The sequence below is a fragment of the Letharia columbiana genome (assembly GCF_014066305.1).
Source record: "Letharia columbiana isolate WasteWater2 chromosome Unknown Sc0000030_s1, whole genome shotgun sequence".
Taxonomy (NCBI): domain Eukaryota; kingdom Fungi; phylum Ascomycota; class Lecanoromycetes; order Lecanorales; family Parmeliaceae; genus Letharia; species Letharia columbiana.
The window spans coordinates 217,622-238,543 of record NW_023501073.1 but is presented as its reverse complement, the minus strand read 5'-3'; the positions used below and the strand labels follow the sequence as shown (position 1 = coordinate 238,543).

Here is a 20,922-nt window from a genome sequence, read left to right as displayed (position 1 = left end):
GATAGCGTCGATGAAGTACCTTGCTCCCCGCTTCGGATCTGAGGCTCGGCTCGCTTCCTACCCCCTTGGCATCATCTCAACATGCCGTCTCGATTTTTCCGATCCGACGGTTTTCTTCTTTCGGATGCGGTAGGGATCTGGGTGGTACCGGGCATTCTGAAAAGCTCGGATCGGTTCGGGTCCCTGACGCCGGAACGGGAAAGTCGTCGGCTTTGCTTTCCGAGCAAGGCTGTGGATGTAGATCGTTGTCCTGGTTGGTGGGGGAAAGGGGAGGGGGCGGCGCACTTGCGGGTGTTGCTTATGTTATGTGATCCTGGTTACGTGGCTATGGCCTTGGGTACTTAATTGAGCTTTGGGATCACTGAGGTTTGAGTACTAACAGTGCGGTGCTTTTACACGATGGGCGATCGACGACGCTAGCTACTATCGTTTGTCGTTAGGCTGCTGGATTTGTACTATACTGCTTTCGGGTTGCGGATACTCGCCCTGGGGATGTTGTTGGCGTTGCTGAACCGCCCTAAGGGGGGCCCTCGCTTACAAGGCCCACCCCCCGGGCCCATTTACCATTGTTCCTTGAAGGTCTATCTTGATTATCATTAATATGTGATACCGGTATCACCGTTTCTCGGTCTCCCTGCTCAGGACCTCGCCGTCGCCGTCGTTATTGCTTTCCAAGATTATTCTGGCCATGGCCATTTATGATCGATTCAGGCTCATAGGACACTTTTATTGCTGGGGTAAAATTAGTAGGTACCTATATCGACACGACTTACGTCTTCGACCCTTGGGAACCAGGTTGGGGCGCAAAAAATAGCTGGGCGTACGTAGGTATATTGGGGGCCGAGTCGGCAAGCCACGCCTTACTGCTGAAAACGAGATTCCGATCCCGACAAACGCCCAGCTATCTTCACTTCCGGAATGCTTGGATATTTAATAAAAAACCCCTTCTTTCTCTGCGTGCGGTCCAGGAGCAAAGAGGATGCATAGATGATTAGCAGAGGGTCTGGTAGTCTGTACTGGATTTTCGTTCAAAGGATCCATCTAGGACAGGAAGGACGGTGGACATTAGAGCATCGGTCGGGAATCAGACCATTGAGACCGCATACTTTGAGCAGCCTGCGGGTCCTTGTGGGGTACATGGTGGTGTATGCTGTTTTGTTGTATACCTTGGTAAGGGGGAAACGTTGTGGGAAAGTCTGAGGTCGAATCAAGCGCTTTGACTGATGCCAATGTAGCTGACCCGATCGATGCTCGAGCCACCAACCAATCAATCAATCAATTCTCCGGACAACATTCGTACATTTTGATTGTTAGGACGCAAGATTTGATTGTCGGGCTTGAATGTTCATATGGTCACTGTTGTAGAATGAATTACGGTGATTGTAACCGTGGAAGAGTTATGGAAAAGTGATACTCTAGACGGTTGTTAATCTGTTAAGATGGGAGAATCTGAGTGCGAATATTAACTGCATCAGCGCCTACGTCTGTTACTCATGTGACCCTCAGCTTTCATTGCTGGACCAACGATTACCGAATCTGCATGTTTGGATGGTCATTACCATGTACTAAGATGCGCCGCTTTCAACGGTTCAGAAATTATCCACGGTTGTCAAGTTACTCAGGCAGAAAAGTCATTGACCAGATGACGTCCTTCTTCGTTGTTTCTTGATGCGGCGCAGCAGGAATCTACAGCTCAAGAACCTAACAGCGATGGGACAGACGAGCCCATTTGAGACGAGAAAGTCTTCAACGGGAAGATAACTGGGAAGTGGAGAGTCGAGAGGCTTCAAAGGCCGAATGAGGATGTGTCTCTGAGAATGTGCTTGATTGAGTAAGGCTCTGTGATCGGATGCCTCGCCAGATCTCCCTTCTCTGTCCAGGACTTAGTCTATCACCCAGTCGAGATACAAAGCACACCTTTACAAGAAGACAAAGTGCTTTGCAACCCTCGGATGGCGTATACAAGTCCGATATCACTGCACCAGATGATCTTAGAGAAGCACACCAGAAAGCGGCAGCACTGGTGGCACCTGTGGAAAACGTCGTCAACAACGACAAGGTTTGGAATCTGGGGATCCCATCAGCAGATCCTTGATCTCGTTCATCTCTCATTCTTCCCGCTTGTCTATGACCAATCTCGCATACTCCACAGTGGCACCGCAGGGTTGAATGAGTGTGTACGGTGCTGTGGTGAGGGTCAAATTGTCCTGCTACCGGGACAGGATCCCGCGGAGTATGTCGGACCACTACGGGGAGTACCACTTCAAATGTCGTTACCGTGATATCCTCTTCATGGATAGATATCACAGTGTATAGATATGATGGAAGAATAAGAAGAAGAATGGATGACATCAGAAGACGACTGTGGCAGATTGGGTTAGCTCCGCTGATTTCGATATCTTGTCTCATCTAGGTAGAGTTGGCCAATCTGGTCCCAATGGTTGGCAAATTGGCCGAAGCCCTATTGCAAATTCCCCACAGTTGCCATTTGCATGCCGCGAAATTTGGACTAATACACTGCTCGTATCAAGCATAGTTGATTTTCCCGGAAGCAAGAAGAGAAAGTCCGGAAAGGCGGCTCTCGTATCTCGCTTCCCCTGAACCGTAAGTGCAAGATGGGGTCATGGCCAAGGTCTTTATATTCTTCTCATGCGGCCGGTGTATCATGCCTTCGGTCAAGCATAGACAATTACGTCTCAGTTTTTGTTTGTACTGTGTCTCGGTGCCACAAATCATACAAAGAGCTATCTCTACCACATCCCTTTAGTCTGTTTGCATATCGTCACTCTTGACCATCACCATGCATTTCTCGACACCCACACTCCTTCTTGGCGCTGCCGGGCTAGCCCAGATCGCCGCTGCTGCATATTCCCTTCCAAGATGATTACTCGGGCAACAACTTCTTCGATATGTTTACCTTGGATACCGTGGGTTCCCTCTCCCCCAATACCCCATCCAAATTACCTCCACTGTAGAACTCGAGCCGCTGACATACTATCCAGGAAAACGACCCGACCAACGGCTACGTCAACTACCTCGACGCGTCCGACGCGCAGGCCGCAAACCTCGCCGGCGTCGTCGACGACGTTGTCACGATCCGCTCCGACTCCTCGAACATCGCCTCGGGCCGTGGCCGCGACAGCGTCCGCGTCACGAGCAGGAATCAGTAGACGAATGCGCTCGTGGTCCTGGACCTGGCGCACATGCCCGGGAATGCCTGTGGCGTTTGGCCCGCTTTCTGGATGACGGGGCCCTCGGTATGCTATTTATCTCTCTACTTCTCCTTCTTCTACTTCTTATACTCCCACACCATACCACTCCGCTCTTTTTGAACGAACCTACATAGTATAAAAAACATCCACCAATCATTCTCATCGCACGCGACCCAGTGGCCCACCAACGGCGAAATCGACATCATCGAAGGCGTCAACCACCAAGCCACCAACGCCACGACCCTGCACACCAGCCCCAACTGCACCATGATGTCCGCCGACTGCAGCGGCGTCGGGCCGGCGGACCCGTCCTTCGGCGACGGCCTCAACGCCAACGGTGGCGGCGTTTACGCCACGGAGTGGACGAGCGAGCAGATCAACGCCTGGTTCTTCCCCCGCGCGCCCCGCGGGCGGGCTGGGGCTCCCCGACGGCGCAGTGGGTGGGCGGGGACGGGTGCGATATCGATGAGCATTTCGGGGAGAAGGTGGTCGTTTTCGATACCACGTTTTGCGGTATGTTTCTCTCCCCATTTCCACTTTCCTTCCTCCTTCCCTCGTCCCTAAACTATGCAGACTAAAACAAACAAAAAAAACACACACATCCCCCACCACCGACCCATCCCATCCCACATCCCATGCCCACCCATAGCTGATCAAACCCCCCCCCCTTCCGTCCGTACAGGCGACTGGGCCGCCGGCGTCTGGCCCTACACGACCCAATGCGCCCCCCTCGCCCCCCCTCCTCACCAGGACTACGTCCACGGAACCACCCCGAGGCCTACGCCGACACATCAAGCAATTTACGATCCGCTCAATGTACGGAGGCTCGATCTCGCTTCATAGGTGTACACCGACGCCGCCGCCGTGGCCCTATGGCAAAAAGAGGCATCTACTATAAAAAAATATACACAGAAAAAACACGTCAAACGGCTGGCTACTTGAACCCTCTCACGACCCCCGTCGACTTTGGCCGTGGACCAGTCGTCTCCAGTACCTGTCGTTGGGGCATCTGAGCTGTACACACGCAGACGGGCACGCGCGGCGACTGCGGTCACAGGCGTTGGGAACGGAGGTGGTGGGGGGAGAGGTGGATGAGGGGCGGGTTTGAACCTGGGGCTGGGGCTGGGGGTTGATGAGAGGGTGCGGGGTGTTGGGGGAGGAGAGACGGGCTGGTAGGTAGGGCGTTGGGAAGTGGGGGGGGATGATAGTTGCGGAATGGGGTTCGTGTTGGGGGGGGGTTTTATTCTTTGTGTGACGAGGCGTGGCCTGGCCGGGGGATACGGACGTACGTACGGACGTAGATATAATCTGGAATTGGGGAGTTTCAATCGGGTGATTGGGTTTTGTGAATATGTTGATTTCTGGGGTTGTGGAGATGTTTGATCTGGGAGCAGGGCTGTGCGTGCCATGTTAGTTCTTCGGTTTGGGTGGGGTTGCGTAGACGTATATAGATGTGTAATAATAGCCTTCTTGTTCTTATATAGACCGATATTACATATTGATTCCTATGACCGGCAAAGACTTTCCGTGGCCAATAACCCGCAAAGTTACAGGGACTTGCTTTCGGTCTCGATATCCCTCTCCTTGTGTATTCCCAATGTCCTGGCAAACTGGGTTCTCGTCGTCTGCCCGGGCAAGAACACGCAAAAATCCCCTACCTGATCTTCGCAATTCCGTCACTTTTCGCAGCAAAACACTTGCCATCTGCTTATGAATCAACAACCGCGACGCTGGAACCACTCACCGACCGTAACTCGCACTCGCGGTCTCATTGTGGCGGTCATGTTCTTCAGGAAAGGGTTCTCGGACGCGCAACCTTTTTTCACCCTGGAAGAGGGAACGCTGCCTGCCAGGAAATGGGAGTCGCGATGTCGTTCGCCACTGTTCAGCCACTGACGTGTTGGTAGGGGACAGGAAGGGGAGTCGGGGGTTTATTTGTGTGTTTCCATCAATATATGTACGAGCTTCTGAGCATCCAACGGCAAGCTTTGCCGACTTTGATGGGGGGCGGGAGTGAGATCTTCCGGACCGCTCGCCGTTGGGAGTTCACCGGACGCTTCTTGCTCCCACGACGACTGTCCACAGCCCCGAAAGGTCGGGTCTGCGTACTGACTCTATCACAATGTCTTAGCATTACCCGTGCGGATTTTTGTGAGGCAGTGGTGCAGAACACTCTCCAGGTGCGACTCAGGTAGGCTGTCAGAAAAGTTCTGCAGTCCGAGGCGATGAGTTTCTGGTTTCGCGCCAAGATGTGGTATCGCGGCCAGAAAAGTTGTCGTTTAGGTTTAAGATAACATCGAATTCTAGACATGGAAGAACGAGGGAAACCACCACTGGTGTTGATCTCATCGACACATCAAGGATTTGTACCGCTTCGACTGCCGCTTGTTTTTGTTTCATTTGTCACTTCGCCCAAGCTTCGCCAATAGCGGCACCGGAGAACAAGCACTGTGCCAGGGCATGGGATACCCGCCGAAGAGCCAAACAGGTGACGTCAATCGCCATTTGTTTCGGACACCACCAGAGCCTCCTCGTTATACTCCGGCGATTGAACGCGTCTCTTGCCCTTTGAGGACAGACCGGCAAATAGAGGTCGGAACATAGGGAGGCAAGCGCCTACAATGCCCAGGGAAGATTCGATCATTGCCCAATACACCATCGGGGTATTCCTGTCTGTGATTTGAGGTTGGTCAAAGAGAGTAAAATCGTACTCATTAGGAGCCCTTACAGCTGATGTCCATGAAACCAACATCTAGCTCTGTTAACACAACAGCATCAGCATTCTGCATCACCAACATGGAGTCACGACCGACCTTGGACTTTTATGTTCCAGACGACGAGCTTTGCGATTCCCGCTCCAACGGTCCTGCGTTCCGTGAATATTTGGAACTCTGATAGAACAGCCTTGAGGCTGGGCCACTTACAGCGCTCCGAGTAGAAACATGCCGCTTATGCCAATTTTGTGCGTTGTCGACATCTGTAATTTCCATATCTAAAATCCTTTATGAGCGATAATTATACAGCACAAAGCCGTGGAGCTCACGCATGGAAGCGGCAGCAAGAGGATCATGACTATTTGCATGTCAGACGGTCATGGTCCGGGCATGTGAGAAGTCGACTTACAATCTGTGAGAAAGTCAGACCACGCCTGAGCCAGATACATTAGGTTCGTATTGATACAATTCTCGGAGGTGAAGCCAAAGCCGGTCCAATCTATCCACAGGGGCCAGCATTGGAGTAGGTTGGCGGAGAAGAAGGCAACGGTCCAGACGGATGAGACCGTAATCATAGTCCAAACCGAAATGACAAAGACTTTGCCTCTGAAAATTCTGGCGCGAACTGATCAATTATGGTGATACGAAAGGGGATTCGAGGGGTCTTCTACCTCTTGTAGAAAAGAAGTACAGATAGCTTCGTGAAGCCCCAGGTCAATGTTTGGGTGAGCTGTGATGCAAAGACAATCTGTTTACACCTTGAATTCAATACTTTAGGACGACGCGCTCCCAAAATACCTGTTCAAAGACTCTCGAGCGATGGTCAAAGACCGGGCTGCCGTCTTCTCTGATTCTGGTATGTTGTCCAAGATTACCAATGGCCGTCCCTGTGGACTATTGTCAGAAAAAAGGCAGACGAGGCCTGAAGACAGCAGGACGTACCCACGAACATGCATATCGCAGTCCCGATAGTGAATAACTACTTTATCATTAGTTCTTCTATTACAATATTAGACGCAGTTGCAGGAAATGACGTACCAATGCAAGCAATATTGCATAATCGTCCCATGAAAGTGCAGTCTGCTTTATGCGTTTAGCGTAAAAACGCAGCATGATAGCGACAATGGCCAAGATGCTCAACACTGTCGCCAGAGCATACATCATTCCAGCTGAATCCGCCATGGCAAGCAGACGCTGGAAAGGAAATCGAGATTGCGTTGAGTGAGTGATATGTGGTACAAGGCTGAAAGTTGGATGCTCATGAGAATTCCTGAAATGGGAGACGTTCTTTCAAGAGAAAAGTAGAGCTTGGCTGCTAAAAGCTCCACGTCACAGATGTAACCACGGACACCCGGCCCATGGCATGCTGGAATATTGGGGCGCAGTTTTATGCAGCTGTGCAGATGATGTAGGTAGCGATTGGAAATGCGTGAGTTCCCCATAGCAGCGTGCATGCAGCCACGCCTCAAGAAATGGGCTGTACCACTGCACTACATCGGGCTCGATATCCACACAACACCACCATCATCTGCTGAAAAACAGTTGCAGGTTATTTCCAAATCAGCCTCTTCTCAAACCTGCAGGCCTCTAAACAGCACATGTAGACAGCACACATAACCAAGTTCCATACAAGTCCATAGCTCTAGACGCTCTCATTGAGCGGTCAGACGCATGAAAAGAACCCCATGAAACGGTCCTCAAGTGCTTTTGTTTCAAATGTAGGGGTCGGGGCTCACCACAAAGAACACCTGATAAGGTAATAGGTCATCTTTGCGCTATCTTCTGTGCTTGCGACCCGAAGGCAATCCGGGATGATGGGAAGGATTGGAAGGATGCTCTTGAAACGAGAGAATGCGTAGCTTGCTGCAAGGAAACTTGCTGAAAGTGTGTTCCATGGCAATTGGGATCTCACGATACAAGGTGAAAGAGGAATGTCTTCAGCGCATCGTCAATTTTTGGTACCAAGAAATTTCGAACTAACCGCATTGTATCACTGCCGACACGTCGGCCACCGTCAACGGTCGTATGGCACCTCCAATGGCATCAACGCGGGTTTTTGATGATCGACAATTTTCGATAGATGGCTCTACTACAACAGCGAAAGATAACCATCTCCCGCGAGTCTAGCAGTTTTCAAGAACACGGGTTGGAATACCAGTCCTCTCACTATGCACCATTCGTCCCATTCGAGTGCCCATTGGTCTCTCCCTTGCCCTGCAAATTCTCGATAACGATGGCACTCGCCCCACCGCCTCCATTACAGATTCCAGCACACCCCACCCTTCCTCCCTTCTCTCTTAACACGCCCAGCAACGTTGTCACGATCCTCGACCCACTGCACCCCAACGGATGCCCTAACGCCACAGCTCCACCGTGTAGATTGACTTTCTCTTCGCTCAGGCCAAGCAGTTTCAAATTCGCTAGAGCTACCACGCTGAAAGCTTCGTTGATTTCGAAGGCGTCGACCTCGCTGATGTCGGTGCTAGCATGCTTGAGAGCTTTAGGAATCGCGAGGGAAGGGGCTGTAGTGAATTTTGAAGGAGCTTGTGCTGCGTCGCCCCAGCCTAAAATCTTCGCTAGTGGAGTGAGGTTCTTCTCCTTCATGAATTCCTCGGAAACGATCACGAGAGCAGAAGCGCCATCGGAAAGAGGAGAGGCATTTGGCGCTGTCACGGTGCCGGAGCCATCAGTTTTGAAAGCGGGTTTCATTGCCTTAAGCTTTTCTTCGTTGAGTGGCATCTGAGGCTTTTCATCTTTATCGACGACGGTTGCTGGTTTCCCTCTAGGACCGGGAACGGAGACAGGTGCGATCTCTGGGGCGAAGAGACCAGCTTTGGTGGCGTGTTGCGCTTTTTGTATCGAGCGGATTGCGTACGCATCTTGTGCTGCACGGTCAAAACCGTGGTCTGAAGCGCACTCTTCCCCCTGTAGACCCATGTGCTCGGAGGAGTAAGCATCTGTCAAGCCATCACGCAGCAGGCCGTCGACAAGGGTTGCATTACCAAATTTGCTGCCGGCTCGGAGAGTGGGGAGATAATGGGGCACATTGGACATGGATTCGGTGCCACCAGCTATGATTGCAGAGGCGTTGCCGGTCATGATCGTTTGGGTGGCGAGGATGATGGCTTTGAGGGAGGAGGCGCAGACCTTGTTTATGGTGGTGCAGACAGTCGAGTTTGGCATGCCAGCGTTGATGGCACATTGGCGGGCAGGATTCTGGCCGAGGCTGGGTGCGTTCAGTAGAGAAACTTTGAGCAAAAGAAGCTGAGAGGATTGGTGTACTTTGCTGAGAGGACATTGCCGAAGTACACTTCGTCGACCTCTCCAGGCTTGACATTGGGGACTCGCTCTAAGGCAGCTGTGAAGGGTTGGCCTGGCTCATTGCGTGCTCATAGGTTGACAGGATATACATTTGATGACGTGAGAGCCTAGCTGAATGGCAGTCTGACTTGCAAGTGACCTGGATCAGACGTCAGCATACGTTGGGAAGCAAACCATTCGCATATCATGCACATACCCTTGGAATTGTCCAATTGGGGTCCTGACAGCAGAAACAATGTATACAGGAGTCATTGTGGGAGGAGCCATGTTTGTAGGATGAGACGGATTTAGATGTAGTGTACGTGATGATGGGTGTCCGGGCGGAGCAATGAGAATAAGTAATGCAGCGGTGATGCGAGTCGGGGATGCAAGTTTATAAGAGCTTCAATGCCTAAGTAATCTTTACTCAGGACGGTTTTTAATATCCGGACACTAACATAGTCAGAAACAGTGCGTCCTCTTCACATCCACAATAACTTCTCAATCAAGGCCTTGATGGACATTATTTTGGTACAAAATATCTTTTTCTGATACATTTGTACAACTTCATAGCTGAACGTGTCCTTGGAATCCACCTCGTTATGAAGCTGTTAAAGTATTGCTTAAGTGTCCGGATACTTAAAACCGTCCTGAGTATTCTCACCGGTTCTTTTTCTCGGCTCTCGGCCTGCAATCCTCGGGCTTTCCCAACTTAGGTTCGCAAGAACGGGATGCTAGCGCCGGGAGCCAAAAGACCAAGGTCACGTGCCAAGAGGTAATTGAGCCGCATGTCGCTTCACAGTTTTGAAGTCGAGAAATTTCATGTTGTTGTTGCTCACACTCGACCCTCAATTCATTTGCTGGGAGCTGTAGCCAAAATGGACGACCTTTATGATGAGTGAGTGCTCGCCGTTCACCTTCAAAAAAGGATATATTAACAGTTCGCTCTAGGTTCGGCAACTTCATCGGCGAGGCAGAAGAATCCGAGGAGGAGTCGCAACATGGCGCAACTGGGGACGCCTACGTCAACGAGGACGAGGCAAACGAAGAGGACGTGCCCAATGACCAGGCTTTGATGGAGATTGACGAGGATGGACCCTCCAATGCCGTCGTGCTGCATGAGGACAAGCAATACTATCCTACAGCGCAGCAGGTCTACGGTCCAGGCGTGGAGACCATGGTACAAGAGGAGGATGCGCAACCCCTTTCGCAGCCAATAATCGCACCCGTGGTCCAGAAAAAGTTCACGGTCCAGGAAACAGATTTACCACCCGTGCACTTTGCGCGCGACTTCATGACGGACATGATGAACTTCCCCGAGCAGATCAGGAACATAGCATTTGCGGGGCATTTACACCATGGCAAAACAGCCTTGATGGATATGCTGGTCCTCCAGACACATGACATAGCCGAAAGGCAGGAGAAAAGAACGGGCAGAAAGAGGGATGAGCAGCTCAGATATACAGATGTCCACATCTTAGAGCGAGCACGAGGAATCTCAATCAAGTCGGCACCGATGAGTCTAATCATGCAAGGAACACGCGGAAAGTCACATTTGCTCAACATACTGGATACCCCGGGCCACGTCAATTTTGTGGACGAAGTAGCAGCTTCATTAAGGCTTGTTGACGGAGTTGTCCTGGTGGTTGATGTGGTAGAAGGCGTTCAGATCAATACTGAGCAGATCATCAAACATGCAGTGTTAGAGGACCTTCCACTCACATTGGTCGTCAACAAGATGGACCGATTGGTACTCGAGCTGAAGCTGCCGCCCACGGATGCATATTTTAAGCTTAAGCATGTCATAGAAGAGGTCAATAATGTTATCGAGAACACACTACCTGGTCAAGGAGGAAAGCGAAGGCTAAGTCCGGAAAAGGGCAATGTCGCTTTCGCTTGCAGCAGCATGGGCTGGATGTTCACGCTGCCTTCTTTTGCAAAGATGTATGCAGAAAAGTACCCAGATGTCAATGCGAAAGACTTCGGTGTGCGGTTGTGGGGCGACATCTTCTTCAACCCAAAGCGGAGATCATTCACAAGGAAAGGCACAGAGGAACGATCAAAACGAACATTTGTCAATTTCGTTCTGGAGCCAATATACAAATTGTACTCTCATACGATAAGCGAAAGTCCAGAGGATCTAAAAGAGACATTGGCAACACTGGGGATTTTTCTGAAGCCTTCGCAGTATAAGACCGACGCCAAAGACCTCCTCAAGATGGTTTGCGAGCAATTTTTCGGCGGAGCTGAAGGCTTTGTGGATATGGTGGTGGAGCATGTCCCGTCGCCGTTGGAGGGAGCCCGGAAGAAGCTCGATCGTTACTATACAGGGCCTACGGATACCAAGACCGCCGAGTCAATCGCAAAATGCGATCAAGACGGCCCCTTGGTTGTTCAAGTCACAAAATTGTTTAACACACCGGACGCTGAGCACTTTTATTCTTTTGGCCGAGTACTGAGCGGCATCGCAAAAGCAGGGCAGCAGGTCCGAGTACTAGGCGAGGGCTATACGATAGACGACGAGGAAGATATGAGCATTTCGACTATATCAGATACTTGGATTGCTGAGTCGCGATACAATATTCCCACAAGTGGCGTCCCAGCGGGTAATTGGGTCCTACTGAGTGGTATTGACAATTCCATCGTCAAAACAGCTACGATAGTCCCGCCAAGACTTCCAGACGATGAGGATGCGTACATCTTTAAGCCTGTCAAGCATTTCACTGAGTCTGTTTTCAAAGTCGCTGTGGAGCCCATCAACCCTTCAGAGCTGCCGAAAATGCTGGATGGGCTAAGAAAGGTGAACAAAAGCTACCCTCTGATCACCACAAAAGTCGAAGAATCAGGCGAACACGTTATCCTGGGGACGGGCGAGCTCTACATGGATTGTGTCCTTCATGATCTACGCAGGCTTTACTCGGAGATGGAGCTCAAAGTATCGGACCCTGTAACTCGGTTCTGCGAGACTGTTGTTGAGACATCTGCCATTATGTGCTACGCCATTACACCTAACAAGAAGAACAAGATTACCATGGTCGCTGAGCCTCTGGACGACGGTATAGCAGAAGACATCGAAAGCGGTAAAGTCAACATCAAAGATCCCATACGGAAGGTCGGCCAATTCTTCGAGGATAAGTACGACTGGGACAAGCTTGCTTCAAGAAGTATATGGGCCTTTGGTCCCGAGGAGATGGGCCCCAATATTTTGCAAGATGACACTCTCCCTTCGCAAGTCGACAAGAAGCTCGTGAATACGGTTCGCGACACTCTCCGCCAAGGTTTCAGCTGGGGCACAAGAGAAGGCCCGCTTTGTGAAGAACGTACGCACGCTTTCACAACCCTCTCCTCCGCGACTCATGCTGACTCATTGTGACAGCAATCCGCAATACCAAGTTCAAATTGACCGACATCTCTTTGGCCGCCGACAGCATCTCCCGCGGTGGTGGCCAAATAATCCCCACGACCCGTCGCGCTCTTTACTCGTCCTTCCTGACCGCCTCCCCTCGCCTCCTCGAACCTCTTTACACCGTCTCCATGACCGGACCCGCTGACTCAGTCTCCGCACTCTATACCGTTCTCTCCAGGCGGCGAGGCCACGTCCTTTCCGACGGTCCCATTGCCGGAACGCCTCTATATGGCGTCAGGGGTCTTGTGCCTGTCATCGACTCGTTCGGTTTCGAGACCGATGTCCGGATCCACACGCAGGGCCAGGCGATGGTGAGTCTAGTGTTCGACCGATGGAGCGTCGTGCCCGGAGATCCGCTGGACCGAGAAGTGAAGACGAGGCCGCTGGAGATGGCGAGCGCGATGGCTACGGCCCGAGACTTTGTGCTGAAGACGAGGAGACGGAAGGGTCTCAGTGAGGACGTTAGCGTGGGGAAGTTCCTCGAGCCGGATCTCTGGAAGAGTCTGAAGGAGGGTGGCGTCTTGGATGGCTAGCGATGATGTGCTCGGAATTCGATCATCCTAGCCTGCTATCGACTCTGCTTCCCATCAACAGACTGGAATACAATCCGTTGTACAACATAACTACATCACCAGCGACAAGCTCCTCTGTATTGTAATCCCGGTCCCTCGCTCAATACTTCCTCTCCCCCTTCGACCGATCTCGTCCAGCCACTGCGGCTATCTTAGAAACCCTCTAAACCCATCGTCGGTACGGTGAATACCATCCCTTGATCCTTCACACTTTCTATCTATATCGTCAAGAAAAAAACATAACCTCAACAAAGTCCAATAAAAGGCAGCCTTGCCAGTCAGTGTCCACTACATACCTACCGCCCCCACTTCCGTCCCAGCCCGGATCTCATCCCGTCATCCCCCCTTTGTTTCCCTCCTCGTCCTTCCTCTACTTATGTGGTAGGATACATTCGTCGTGACAAGCCTTGTTACATCTATATTCTGATTAAAATCGGAAAGCACCAAAGGAAGAGAATCAAAAGTGTATCTTTTTAAAAAAAATGTCTCTCTTCCGAGCTCTTACCGCCCCACCCCAGCGCAATACCGCACAATCGTCTTGAACCACCCACCGTGACTTCTCGCATTTTTTCCCAGGCGGCTTCAATTGCCCGATTTCCGGATCGTGGGGATGGTGTCCGCTTTTCCTTTTCCTTTCCTCTCCTTTCCTTTCTTCTCCTCCTTCCTTTCCTTTCCTTTCCTTTCCTTTCCTTTCCTTCCCCTCCTTTCCTTTCCTTTCCTTCCTTTCTTTCCTCCCCTTTCCTCCCTCCTCTCCTTTCCTTTCCTATCAGCGCTATAGTCAACTTTCTTACAAAGGCAGAGAGCGGCGCGGGCAGTATGTCGTCTACGATGTCATCCCCCCCATCCCCCCCCCCCTCCTCCTCCCCTTCTCATCCTTCCATCCCTTCCACCTAAGAACCCTTCAACCAGTTCGCCAGACACACTGACTGACTAACCGACTAATCAATCATATCGCGACAAGATACCTTGAGGCTCGGCTTCTGGCTACCTTTTCAAGCCCTTTCCGTTCGAGGCTGCTGAACAATCGCATCATCATCATCATCATCATCATCATCGTTGGGGGTAGGTGGTATTTGTGTATTGACATTTGAAATACGGGATCAGTATGGTTGCGAAGGGGGTGGTTGGGTTGCTGATGTTCATTCATTCATTCATTCATTCATTCATTCGTTCATATTGAGGGTGCTGGGGATTTGAATTCTGTAGAGTACTTAGTTGGATGAGATGATGATGTTGGTAGGATACACGGAGCGACGTGCGTTTTCAAGGCCCACATATTCTGCATGTCGATGCAGCTGGCGAAAATTGGACCCCACTACTTGTCTTGGTTGCTGACGGCTGGGACGAGTAAGGTAGTTTGTGGATGGGTCGTTTCGAGGAAGAGGAACTGTGGTGGCAGAGCGGCATACCACTATTATGATTTCTCTCTTTTTTTTGTTGGAATACGCTGCTTGGCTTGCCCACGGCAGTAAAGTATGTAATGCCTCATACCACACCCTCTGTCCTTATCTCCCGCAGCCACCCCGTCCCATCCCAGCCCCTTTCCTCTCCACATCCCAATACCATTCCCCATCCTCAGAACCAGATCACAGCGATAATAGCATTGATCAAGATGGTCGGGCCCCACGCTATGCTCCGAAACGCCTTCTTATACCACCTGTCCGCGTCCTGGATCTCCTTCTCCTTCATTGTCAACGCCTCGTACGCCCCTAGCTTCCACTTTGGGTCATACTTCCCAAGGCTTTTCAATATTTGGATGTGCGCTAGCTTTGCGTCTACGCCGAGGTTGGCAAATCCGGGGATGAAGCGCTCCATTTCGTCGTCCGTCGGCGCCTGTGCTTGGACCGACTGCTTTTCTAGGTTGGTAGGGGGAGGAGTGGTTTTTGTGTAGGGTTTCGAAGAGGCGGTGTCTTTGTCTTGGGATTGTTGTAGCGTGCGGATACTGGAGTGGAACGGCCTGGATGGGCACTTGTGAATGTGCATCCCAAGCCGTGCGGAAGCTGCTCTGACTGGAGGGACGTTGCAAGTTCTGGCCAGGATGCTAATTGGACGACTGAATGCCATTAAGCCGAGCGAGCAGGTGGATCGGATGAACATGGTGCGATTGATGATAATAGACGGAGTCGTTCCCTGCGCAGCTCGATTCATCGTTGAGCTTGAGCAATTGGATTGAAAGTTGCTGGCCAGTTGAAGGGGTTGTGCAGAGCAAGAGGTTGCAAGAGGGGATTCACCCACAGCGAAGGGGCAAACCCCACAAAATGTGACGCGTAGCCCTGATTGGTTCGTTTGATTTGTTATGGTGTACCAAATGTATTAGCTTTATGCAGGACGACATTTTGGGACATCCCTTTGGAAAGTCGTCTCAGCGAGCGCAAAAACCAATGCTGATCGATTGTGTTTGTTCGTCGTCGGGAAGATGTCCTGCTTCTTTGATTGCTCGGGGCCGCCAGCCGCAATCCACCCGTAGAGTCTTGAATGGTGATAGCGCTGGAGCTGTCAAGAAACCCTATGCCCCGGCACCACCTGACAAAATACGGTCTTGTTCGAGAAGCCGCTTGCTTGAAGGGTGTATGCTTCAAATTTGCTCGTGGATACTTGCAGCGGTATCAATCGAAACCAACGAGCTCGAAACACAAAGAAACTGACCAACACATAGATCGGCAATCAGCAATCAAATATTTCGAGAGACTATACCTTGAGACTTCCCTACAGAAAGGCTTACAATGTCCTCTTCATTAATCATTCCCATCTGTACATCCTGTTCATTCTGACATTGAACTTGCAGAAGGATGGCTACCAATTCGGACAGAGGAGATACAGGCCAGGAGAATTTGATCGACAAGCCCTCGCAACTCGTGGCTGTCTACCGTTTCGTTATTGTTGATGGTAAAAGCATTCATAGATGAAAATCCAGAGCAGGATATCTGAATCTCCGAGACGTGCACTGAAAAGGGATGAACCTACATTGCGCGCCTGGCCCGCAAGGGCTGGGAGGCGAGTTTTGAGTATTTTTACAGCAACACAGGCACCCTCATTACGCTGAAGATGTTGGACCTCAACGACAATCAAAAGAATGCTATTGATTGGGACCCTGGGGATGATCAAATGTGGAATTTGGTAAGGGGCCCGCCACAGGAAGCGAGTGGGGCCATGGACAGGCCGATCGAGGAGCAGGGCGAAAGACCGAAGTGGGGCAAGATCCTTGATATCCCATTGAAAACTCCAGGGGGTACTAAAGATGATAATGGCAATGTTCTGCTTCTGTCTGATTTTCTTCACTATCCCTGAGGCATCTATGGTCCTCGTAGGGAAGAAAAGGCGTTGCGGTGGCGAAGAAAGAAGTGTCGGGCAGGCCAAGAACGGTCTTGAGCGTGGCGGAAATGGAGTGAATTAAAGTTGAAGGGAAAATTGCGCAGACGGAGAGGTTCAGGTCTCCAAAATCTATTAAAAAGGTGCCTGCAGGCTTGCTGGAAGGTACGGAAGCGTCTAGGGGTCGATAGCACTGGAAAGTAGCAAGCCTTGGTGATGAGCAGTGTTTTGATATCTGACTTTCGTACCATGCTGTAGATGATCTTCTCGGGTCTACATGTCTGCGTACTGCATGACTCATTGCTGCAGGCATCTTTCGTTATGCAGACGGAAATGCAGGATACTATGCAGTTGTCAGTACTGGAATTGTCAAGAGTTATTGGCGAACCGACAGCTTGAATAATGCCTGCTGGATTCGCATTTTGCTTTCTGCCTCATGAAATTGTGACTAAATTACATCTCGCCGCACTGTGCGATTGTGACATCTGTCGCAGGCTTGCTCTCGCCTCTCACTCTGGTGTTCTCGACCTTGTGCACAACATCCATCCCGTCGATAACCTTGCCGAAGACGACATGTTTATTATTCAAGAATGGCGTGGGAACCTGAACAAAGCTTTCAGCGGTTTGACCACACTGTGAGGTCTAACGGAGGAAGACATACAGTGGTAATGAAAAATTGGCAGCCGTTGCTGTCTTTGCCGGAGTTCTAGTAAAGCATGAGCATCCGCTGCATTGTGACAATACCTGCACACGTGAAGTACTAACAGCCATGCTTAGCAACCCGGGCGTATCATGCTTCAGCTGGAAATTCTCATCCGCAAAAGCTTTCGTGCCGTAAATGCAGGTACTGCCGGTGCCATCGCCATTGAGGAAGTCTCCACCTTGGATCATGAACTCTCTGATCTGCGATCAACCAGATGGCATCGTCGTCAGCATCCAGCCGAAGAGGGAATGGTCGATTTCTGACATACAACCCGGTGAAATTTGCTGCCTTTGTAGCCCTGCGGTCGTCCCTGAGGATTTTTGTTCTCACCTGTGCAGTATTGGCGAAAATTTTCTGCGGTTTTGGGTGTGACGTTGGCGAAGAGCTCCATCTTCACTCGACCCAATGGCTCCCCTGCAAGTATCAGAGGGGTAAGTACAACTGCAGAGGAGCGATGACAGTGACCAATTGGAGTCAACGGAGAAGGCTTAGACCACGATGGTGAGATGGACTAGGCCTGAGCGAGCAAATTGGCGGGGTAGAGATGGCCTCATCCTGCAGCTCGAGGCAAGTAACATTGGAGAAGATGCAATGTTTGCCAGATCAGCATACAGCAGCAATAGAGCGGAAAAGTGATGTAGGTTGACACAAGCTGCGAATCATACTATTCTCTTACCTCCAAGCGCAATGTCGAAGAAGACGACGGGATTGGTAGCCTTGGCATCACTGTCGGTCATGCTGGTCGAACGATTGGAAAATCAAGTTTCGAGGCAAGATAATCAATCTTGGAGCTTTGGTGGTGTGACAGTCTGGTGAGAGTCTGTCTGGTGATGGTGATGAATGGGGATTAGATTGTCTGCAGGAGAAGAGGTCCAATGAAAGGAAGTTTACGAGGACCAACCCCGCAAACAAAGGGAATACTAGGTAGTAATTCCTCGCAACTCGAGTCTCAACACTGCTAAGATGATTGATTGCTTTATGCTTAGAATATGGACGACTCCAAACAGTACAAGTAGACTAAGGTACTACTGAAGTGCGAGGAAGAAGTGGGAAAATGATAAACAAAGCGTCGTACGGTAATTGTATAGAGTCACGAGAGCATCTTCTAAAGATCTCCAGTTCCAGGCCTGCGGCTTGGGGGGGGGCCCGGGCTCAATCTTTAGGGGAGGGGGTTTTTTAGTTGCCTTCCGACTCGCGTTAGGCTAGGGAAATTCCCGCTCAGGCGAGACATAAGGCCAATTTTGCCAAGCTGCCAGTCATCTTGCCGCCACCAGCCCTTCCAACCCTTTTCATTTCATCTCCAAGCTCTATCTTCTCACTCATCATACAGTGATTCGCCCTCTGCGACACGGCGTGGAAATTGTGTTTGATCTCATCTATACATCATCTCTTTCACTACTGTCTATGGATACTTGCTTGAGAATTATGTCTTGTTTCTTGTGACCCTGACAACATAAGGGTCCCCCCCCCCTCCCCCCTCTTCGGAGATCACGGAAGTGTCAGACTCGTCTTTCGTCACCATCACCACCCATCGCCTTCTCTCCCACTCGCCTTATTCGACACTTCCTATCCCAATGCACTTCACACTTTTCATTCAATAGCCGACTGGACACGTACGATGAGCTGGATGAAAACCGCGCGCTTTTAGCTACGAGGAAAAGGTTCTCACAACACTTCACAAGACCCCGAGCTTTCCGTCAGCCGACTTTCTACCTCAAGGAAGACATTGCAGTTCACCACCATTGATATTTGTATAATTGCTCGATCGACCAAGTCTAACCTCAGCAAATCCAGCCATACTCTTAGTATAAACGGTAGTAAATATGGCCACCTCAGCAGCAACGACCCAAATGCCTTCGAGCACCGTGATTCCTTCTCCCACAGCATCATCATCAGCCGCTCCCAATTCCGGTGGTGGAGGACCGACCAGCTCTCCCTTACTCTTCTTTGTGGCCTTGGGCTTTGGCGTCGTGTTCACAAATCTATGGTAAGTCTCGCGGCGCATCCGGATTCGAATGACCATTCACCCTACTCAAGTTATCTGAATTACAAGATGAGCTAACAACCCACTCGTAGGATTATCGTTGGTGTCAAGTACTGCTTCAGGTACAATCAAAGGAATCGTCGGGCGCAACAGGACGAAAATGGCGAACCAATAGACATGACGGCGATGCCGAGGACGCACAGACGGAGAAGAGAGAAAAAATTGATGTCAATGGAGGAAGTCAACGAGCGCTTTCCTCTAATGAAATACAAAGCATGGATGACTACACGTGCCGAAGAAGGTCTACCTACTGCTGGTGGAGTTGCTGCTCCTTCGGGAAGTAGGGCCGCCAGTCTGAGAAATGCTGATGGAGCGATACCAATGGCAAAACAATCGGAAGAAGTGAAGAGACCAGAAACCCCCGCAGAAAGCCATATAACGGAGGAGAATAAGGACAGCCCACGATCTACAAAGGCTCCCGAAATCCTCGCGGCCCCAGAAGAGCAGCAACCGAGCGACGCAGAGACTAAGAAGTCCGAAGTGAAAGCGGAAGACGCCAAAGGGACACTTGAAGCTACGCCTAATGCCGCCACTTCATCGGAAGAACAAACACAGGAAGAGCTCGATGATGACGACCAGATCCAGATGGCTGTTCCTACCGAAATGCTGGCGAACCCTGGTGACTCCTGTGCGATCTGCTTGGACACTCTCGAAGATGATGACGACGTTCGAGGATTGACATGTGGCCATGCATTCCACGCTAGCTGTCTCGACCCCTGGCTGACCAGCCGTCGTGCTTGTTGTCCCTTGTGCAAAGCGGATTACTACGTACCGAAGCCACGCCCAGAAGGCGAAGCCGCTGCTGATGCTGAACGACATGCTGGCCGCCACTCTGCTGGTGCGAGGGGGGATATGCCCAATCCACCTCAATACGCTTTCATGGGTCATAGCAACGGTAGGCCAAGGATGCTGCTCCCTGGCCGCTTCTTGCATCTCGGTATAGAAGACAATGCACGAGATCGGTACGGGTTTCCTTCTCAGCGACGCCCGTCAAGACGTCCGGCAGCAAATCAGCGCGCACTCGCTTCGAATGCCAATAACGCGACCACGACCGAGACTGAAGAGCCAAACACCTGGAGGTCGAGAATGCGAGGCATGACTCCTTCGATGCCCAGCGTGTCAAACCCATTCAGGAGGAACAATGATTCTGGCAATGATAATGTTGGAGGTGGGGCCCCGGAGATTAACAACGTTGCCACTACGACACCGGGTCAACTTGAGGCTGGCCAGCGATAACGCGATGAAACGATATTCGAGATTGTATGGCGTTCGGTGTCAGTGAAAACGGTATTCCCCGGGGCATATCTTTGAATTGAATTAAGTTTGATCAGCGGGTGCAACAACGGAGGCCATCTGCCCGTCTCAACGATGATGGATCTGGATTTGGTATGACTTCAGTAGGAGAAAACATGGTGTTCAATATCGAGTTGTGTATTTCAGAAGGTTCCAAGCCCTACGAAGGCATCCCCATTTTTCAGCGTTCTTCTTAATCCTATGTTGGACCAGATAGCAGTCCATTCTCTATAATGTACAGATGCGAGCAACCCCCAATGAATGTGCAAAGCCTAGGATCATTTGCAATCTTGTTGGTGTGTATGCTGCCGGAAGCAATATTTGTAGTAATTCGTAGACGTCGGATCAAATATTGCGGCAACAGAAGGC

The 20,922-nt window shown here is 50.8% G+C and overlaps 9 protein-coding genes across 9 annotated transcripts; 5 read left to right on the top strand and 4 right to left on the bottom strand.

The window, feature by feature from the left end:
- Positions 1-1,849: 1,849 nt before the first annotated feature.
- On the top strand, positions 1,850-3,170 carry HO173_008359 (uncharacterized protein; the record flags this gene model as incomplete). The annotated part of the gene is made up of 2 exons (XM_037310259.1): positions 1,850-2,059; positions 3,003-3,170. The coding sequence occupies 2 exons, from the start codon at positions 1,850-1,852 to the stop codon at positions 3,168-3,170; spliced, it is 378 nt and encodes a 125-aa protein (XP_037162845.1).
- A 309-nt stretch (positions 3,171-3,479) lies between these two features.
- Positions 3,480-4,055, top strand: HO173_008358 (uncharacterized protein; the record flags this gene model as incomplete). The annotated part of the gene is made up of 2 exons (XM_037310258.1): positions 3,480-3,666; positions 3,895-4,055. The coding sequence occupies 2 exons, from the start codon at positions 3,480-3,482 to the stop codon at positions 4,053-4,055; spliced, it is 348 nt and encodes a 115-aa protein (XP_037162844.1).
- A 1,651-nt stretch (positions 4,056-5,706) lies between these two features.
- On the bottom strand, positions 5,707-7,039 carry HO173_008357 (uncharacterized protein; the record flags this gene model as incomplete). The annotated part of the gene is made up of 10 exons (XM_037310257.1): positions 5,707-5,885; positions 5,941-5,970; positions 6,026-6,078; positions 6,137-6,204; positions 6,256-6,284; positions 6,336-6,541; positions 6,598-6,674; positions 6,725-6,813; positions 6,869-6,905; positions 6,965-7,039. The coding sequence occupies 10 exons, from the start codon at positions 7,037-7,039 to the stop codon at positions 5,707-5,709; spliced, it is 843 nt and encodes a 280-aa protein (XP_037162843.1).
- A 1,053-nt stretch (positions 7,040-8,092) lies between these two features.
- HO173_008356 (uncharacterized protein) lies at positions 8,093-9,514 on the bottom strand (the record flags this gene model as incomplete). The annotated part of the gene is made up of 4 exons (XM_037310256.1): positions 8,093-9,152; positions 9,209-9,284; positions 9,337-9,386; positions 9,444-9,514. 4 exons carry the CDS (start codon positions 9,512-9,514, stop codon positions 8,093-8,095), a joined length of 1,257 nt encoding a protein of 418 aa, XP_037162842.1.
- Positions 9,515-10,104: 590 nt separating this feature from the next.
- HO173_008355 (uncharacterized protein) lies at positions 10,105-13,165 on the top strand (the record flags this gene model as incomplete). Its single annotated transcript, XM_037310255.1, has 3 exons — positions 10,105-10,124; positions 10,178-12,546; positions 12,603-13,165. The coding sequence occupies 3 exons, from the start codon at positions 10,105-10,107 to the stop codon at positions 13,163-13,165; spliced, it is 2,952 nt and encodes a 983-aa protein (XP_037162841.1).
- Positions 13,166-14,779: 1,614 nt separating this feature from the next.
- Positions 14,780-15,352, bottom strand: HO173_008354 (uncharacterized protein; the record flags this gene model as incomplete). The annotated part of the gene is made up of 1 exon (XM_037310254.1): positions 14,780-15,352. One exon carries the CDS (start codon positions 15,350-15,352, stop codon positions 14,780-14,782), a length of 573 nt encoding a protein of 190 aa, XP_037162840.1.
- Positions 15,353-15,993: 641 nt separating this feature from the next.
- On the top strand, positions 15,994-16,492 carry HO173_008353 (uncharacterized protein; the record flags this gene model as incomplete). The annotated part of the gene is made up of 2 exons (XM_037310253.1): positions 15,994-16,090; positions 16,230-16,492. 2 exons carry the CDS (start codon positions 15,994-15,996, stop codon positions 16,490-16,492), a joined length of 360 nt encoding a protein of 119 aa, XP_037162839.1.
- A 474-nt stretch (positions 16,493-16,966) lies between these two features.
- HO173_008352 (uncharacterized protein) lies at positions 16,967-17,953 on the bottom strand (the record flags this gene model as incomplete). Its single annotated transcript, XM_037310252.1, has 5 exons — positions 16,967-17,116; positions 17,175-17,219; positions 17,279-17,416; positions 17,485-17,630; positions 17,893-17,953. 5 exons carry the CDS (start codon positions 17,951-17,953, stop codon positions 16,967-16,969), a joined length of 540 nt encoding a protein of 179 aa, XP_037162838.1.
- A 1,086-nt stretch (positions 17,954-19,039) lies between these two features.
- HO173_008351 (uncharacterized protein) lies at positions 19,040-20,496 on the top strand (the record flags this gene model as incomplete). Its single annotated transcript, XM_037310251.1, has 2 exons — positions 19,040-19,203; positions 19,293-20,496. The coding sequence occupies 2 exons, from the start codon at positions 19,040-19,042 to the stop codon at positions 20,494-20,496; spliced, it is 1,368 nt and encodes a 455-aa protein (XP_037162837.1).
- Between the last annotated feature and the right edge of the window lie 426 nt (positions 20,497-20,922).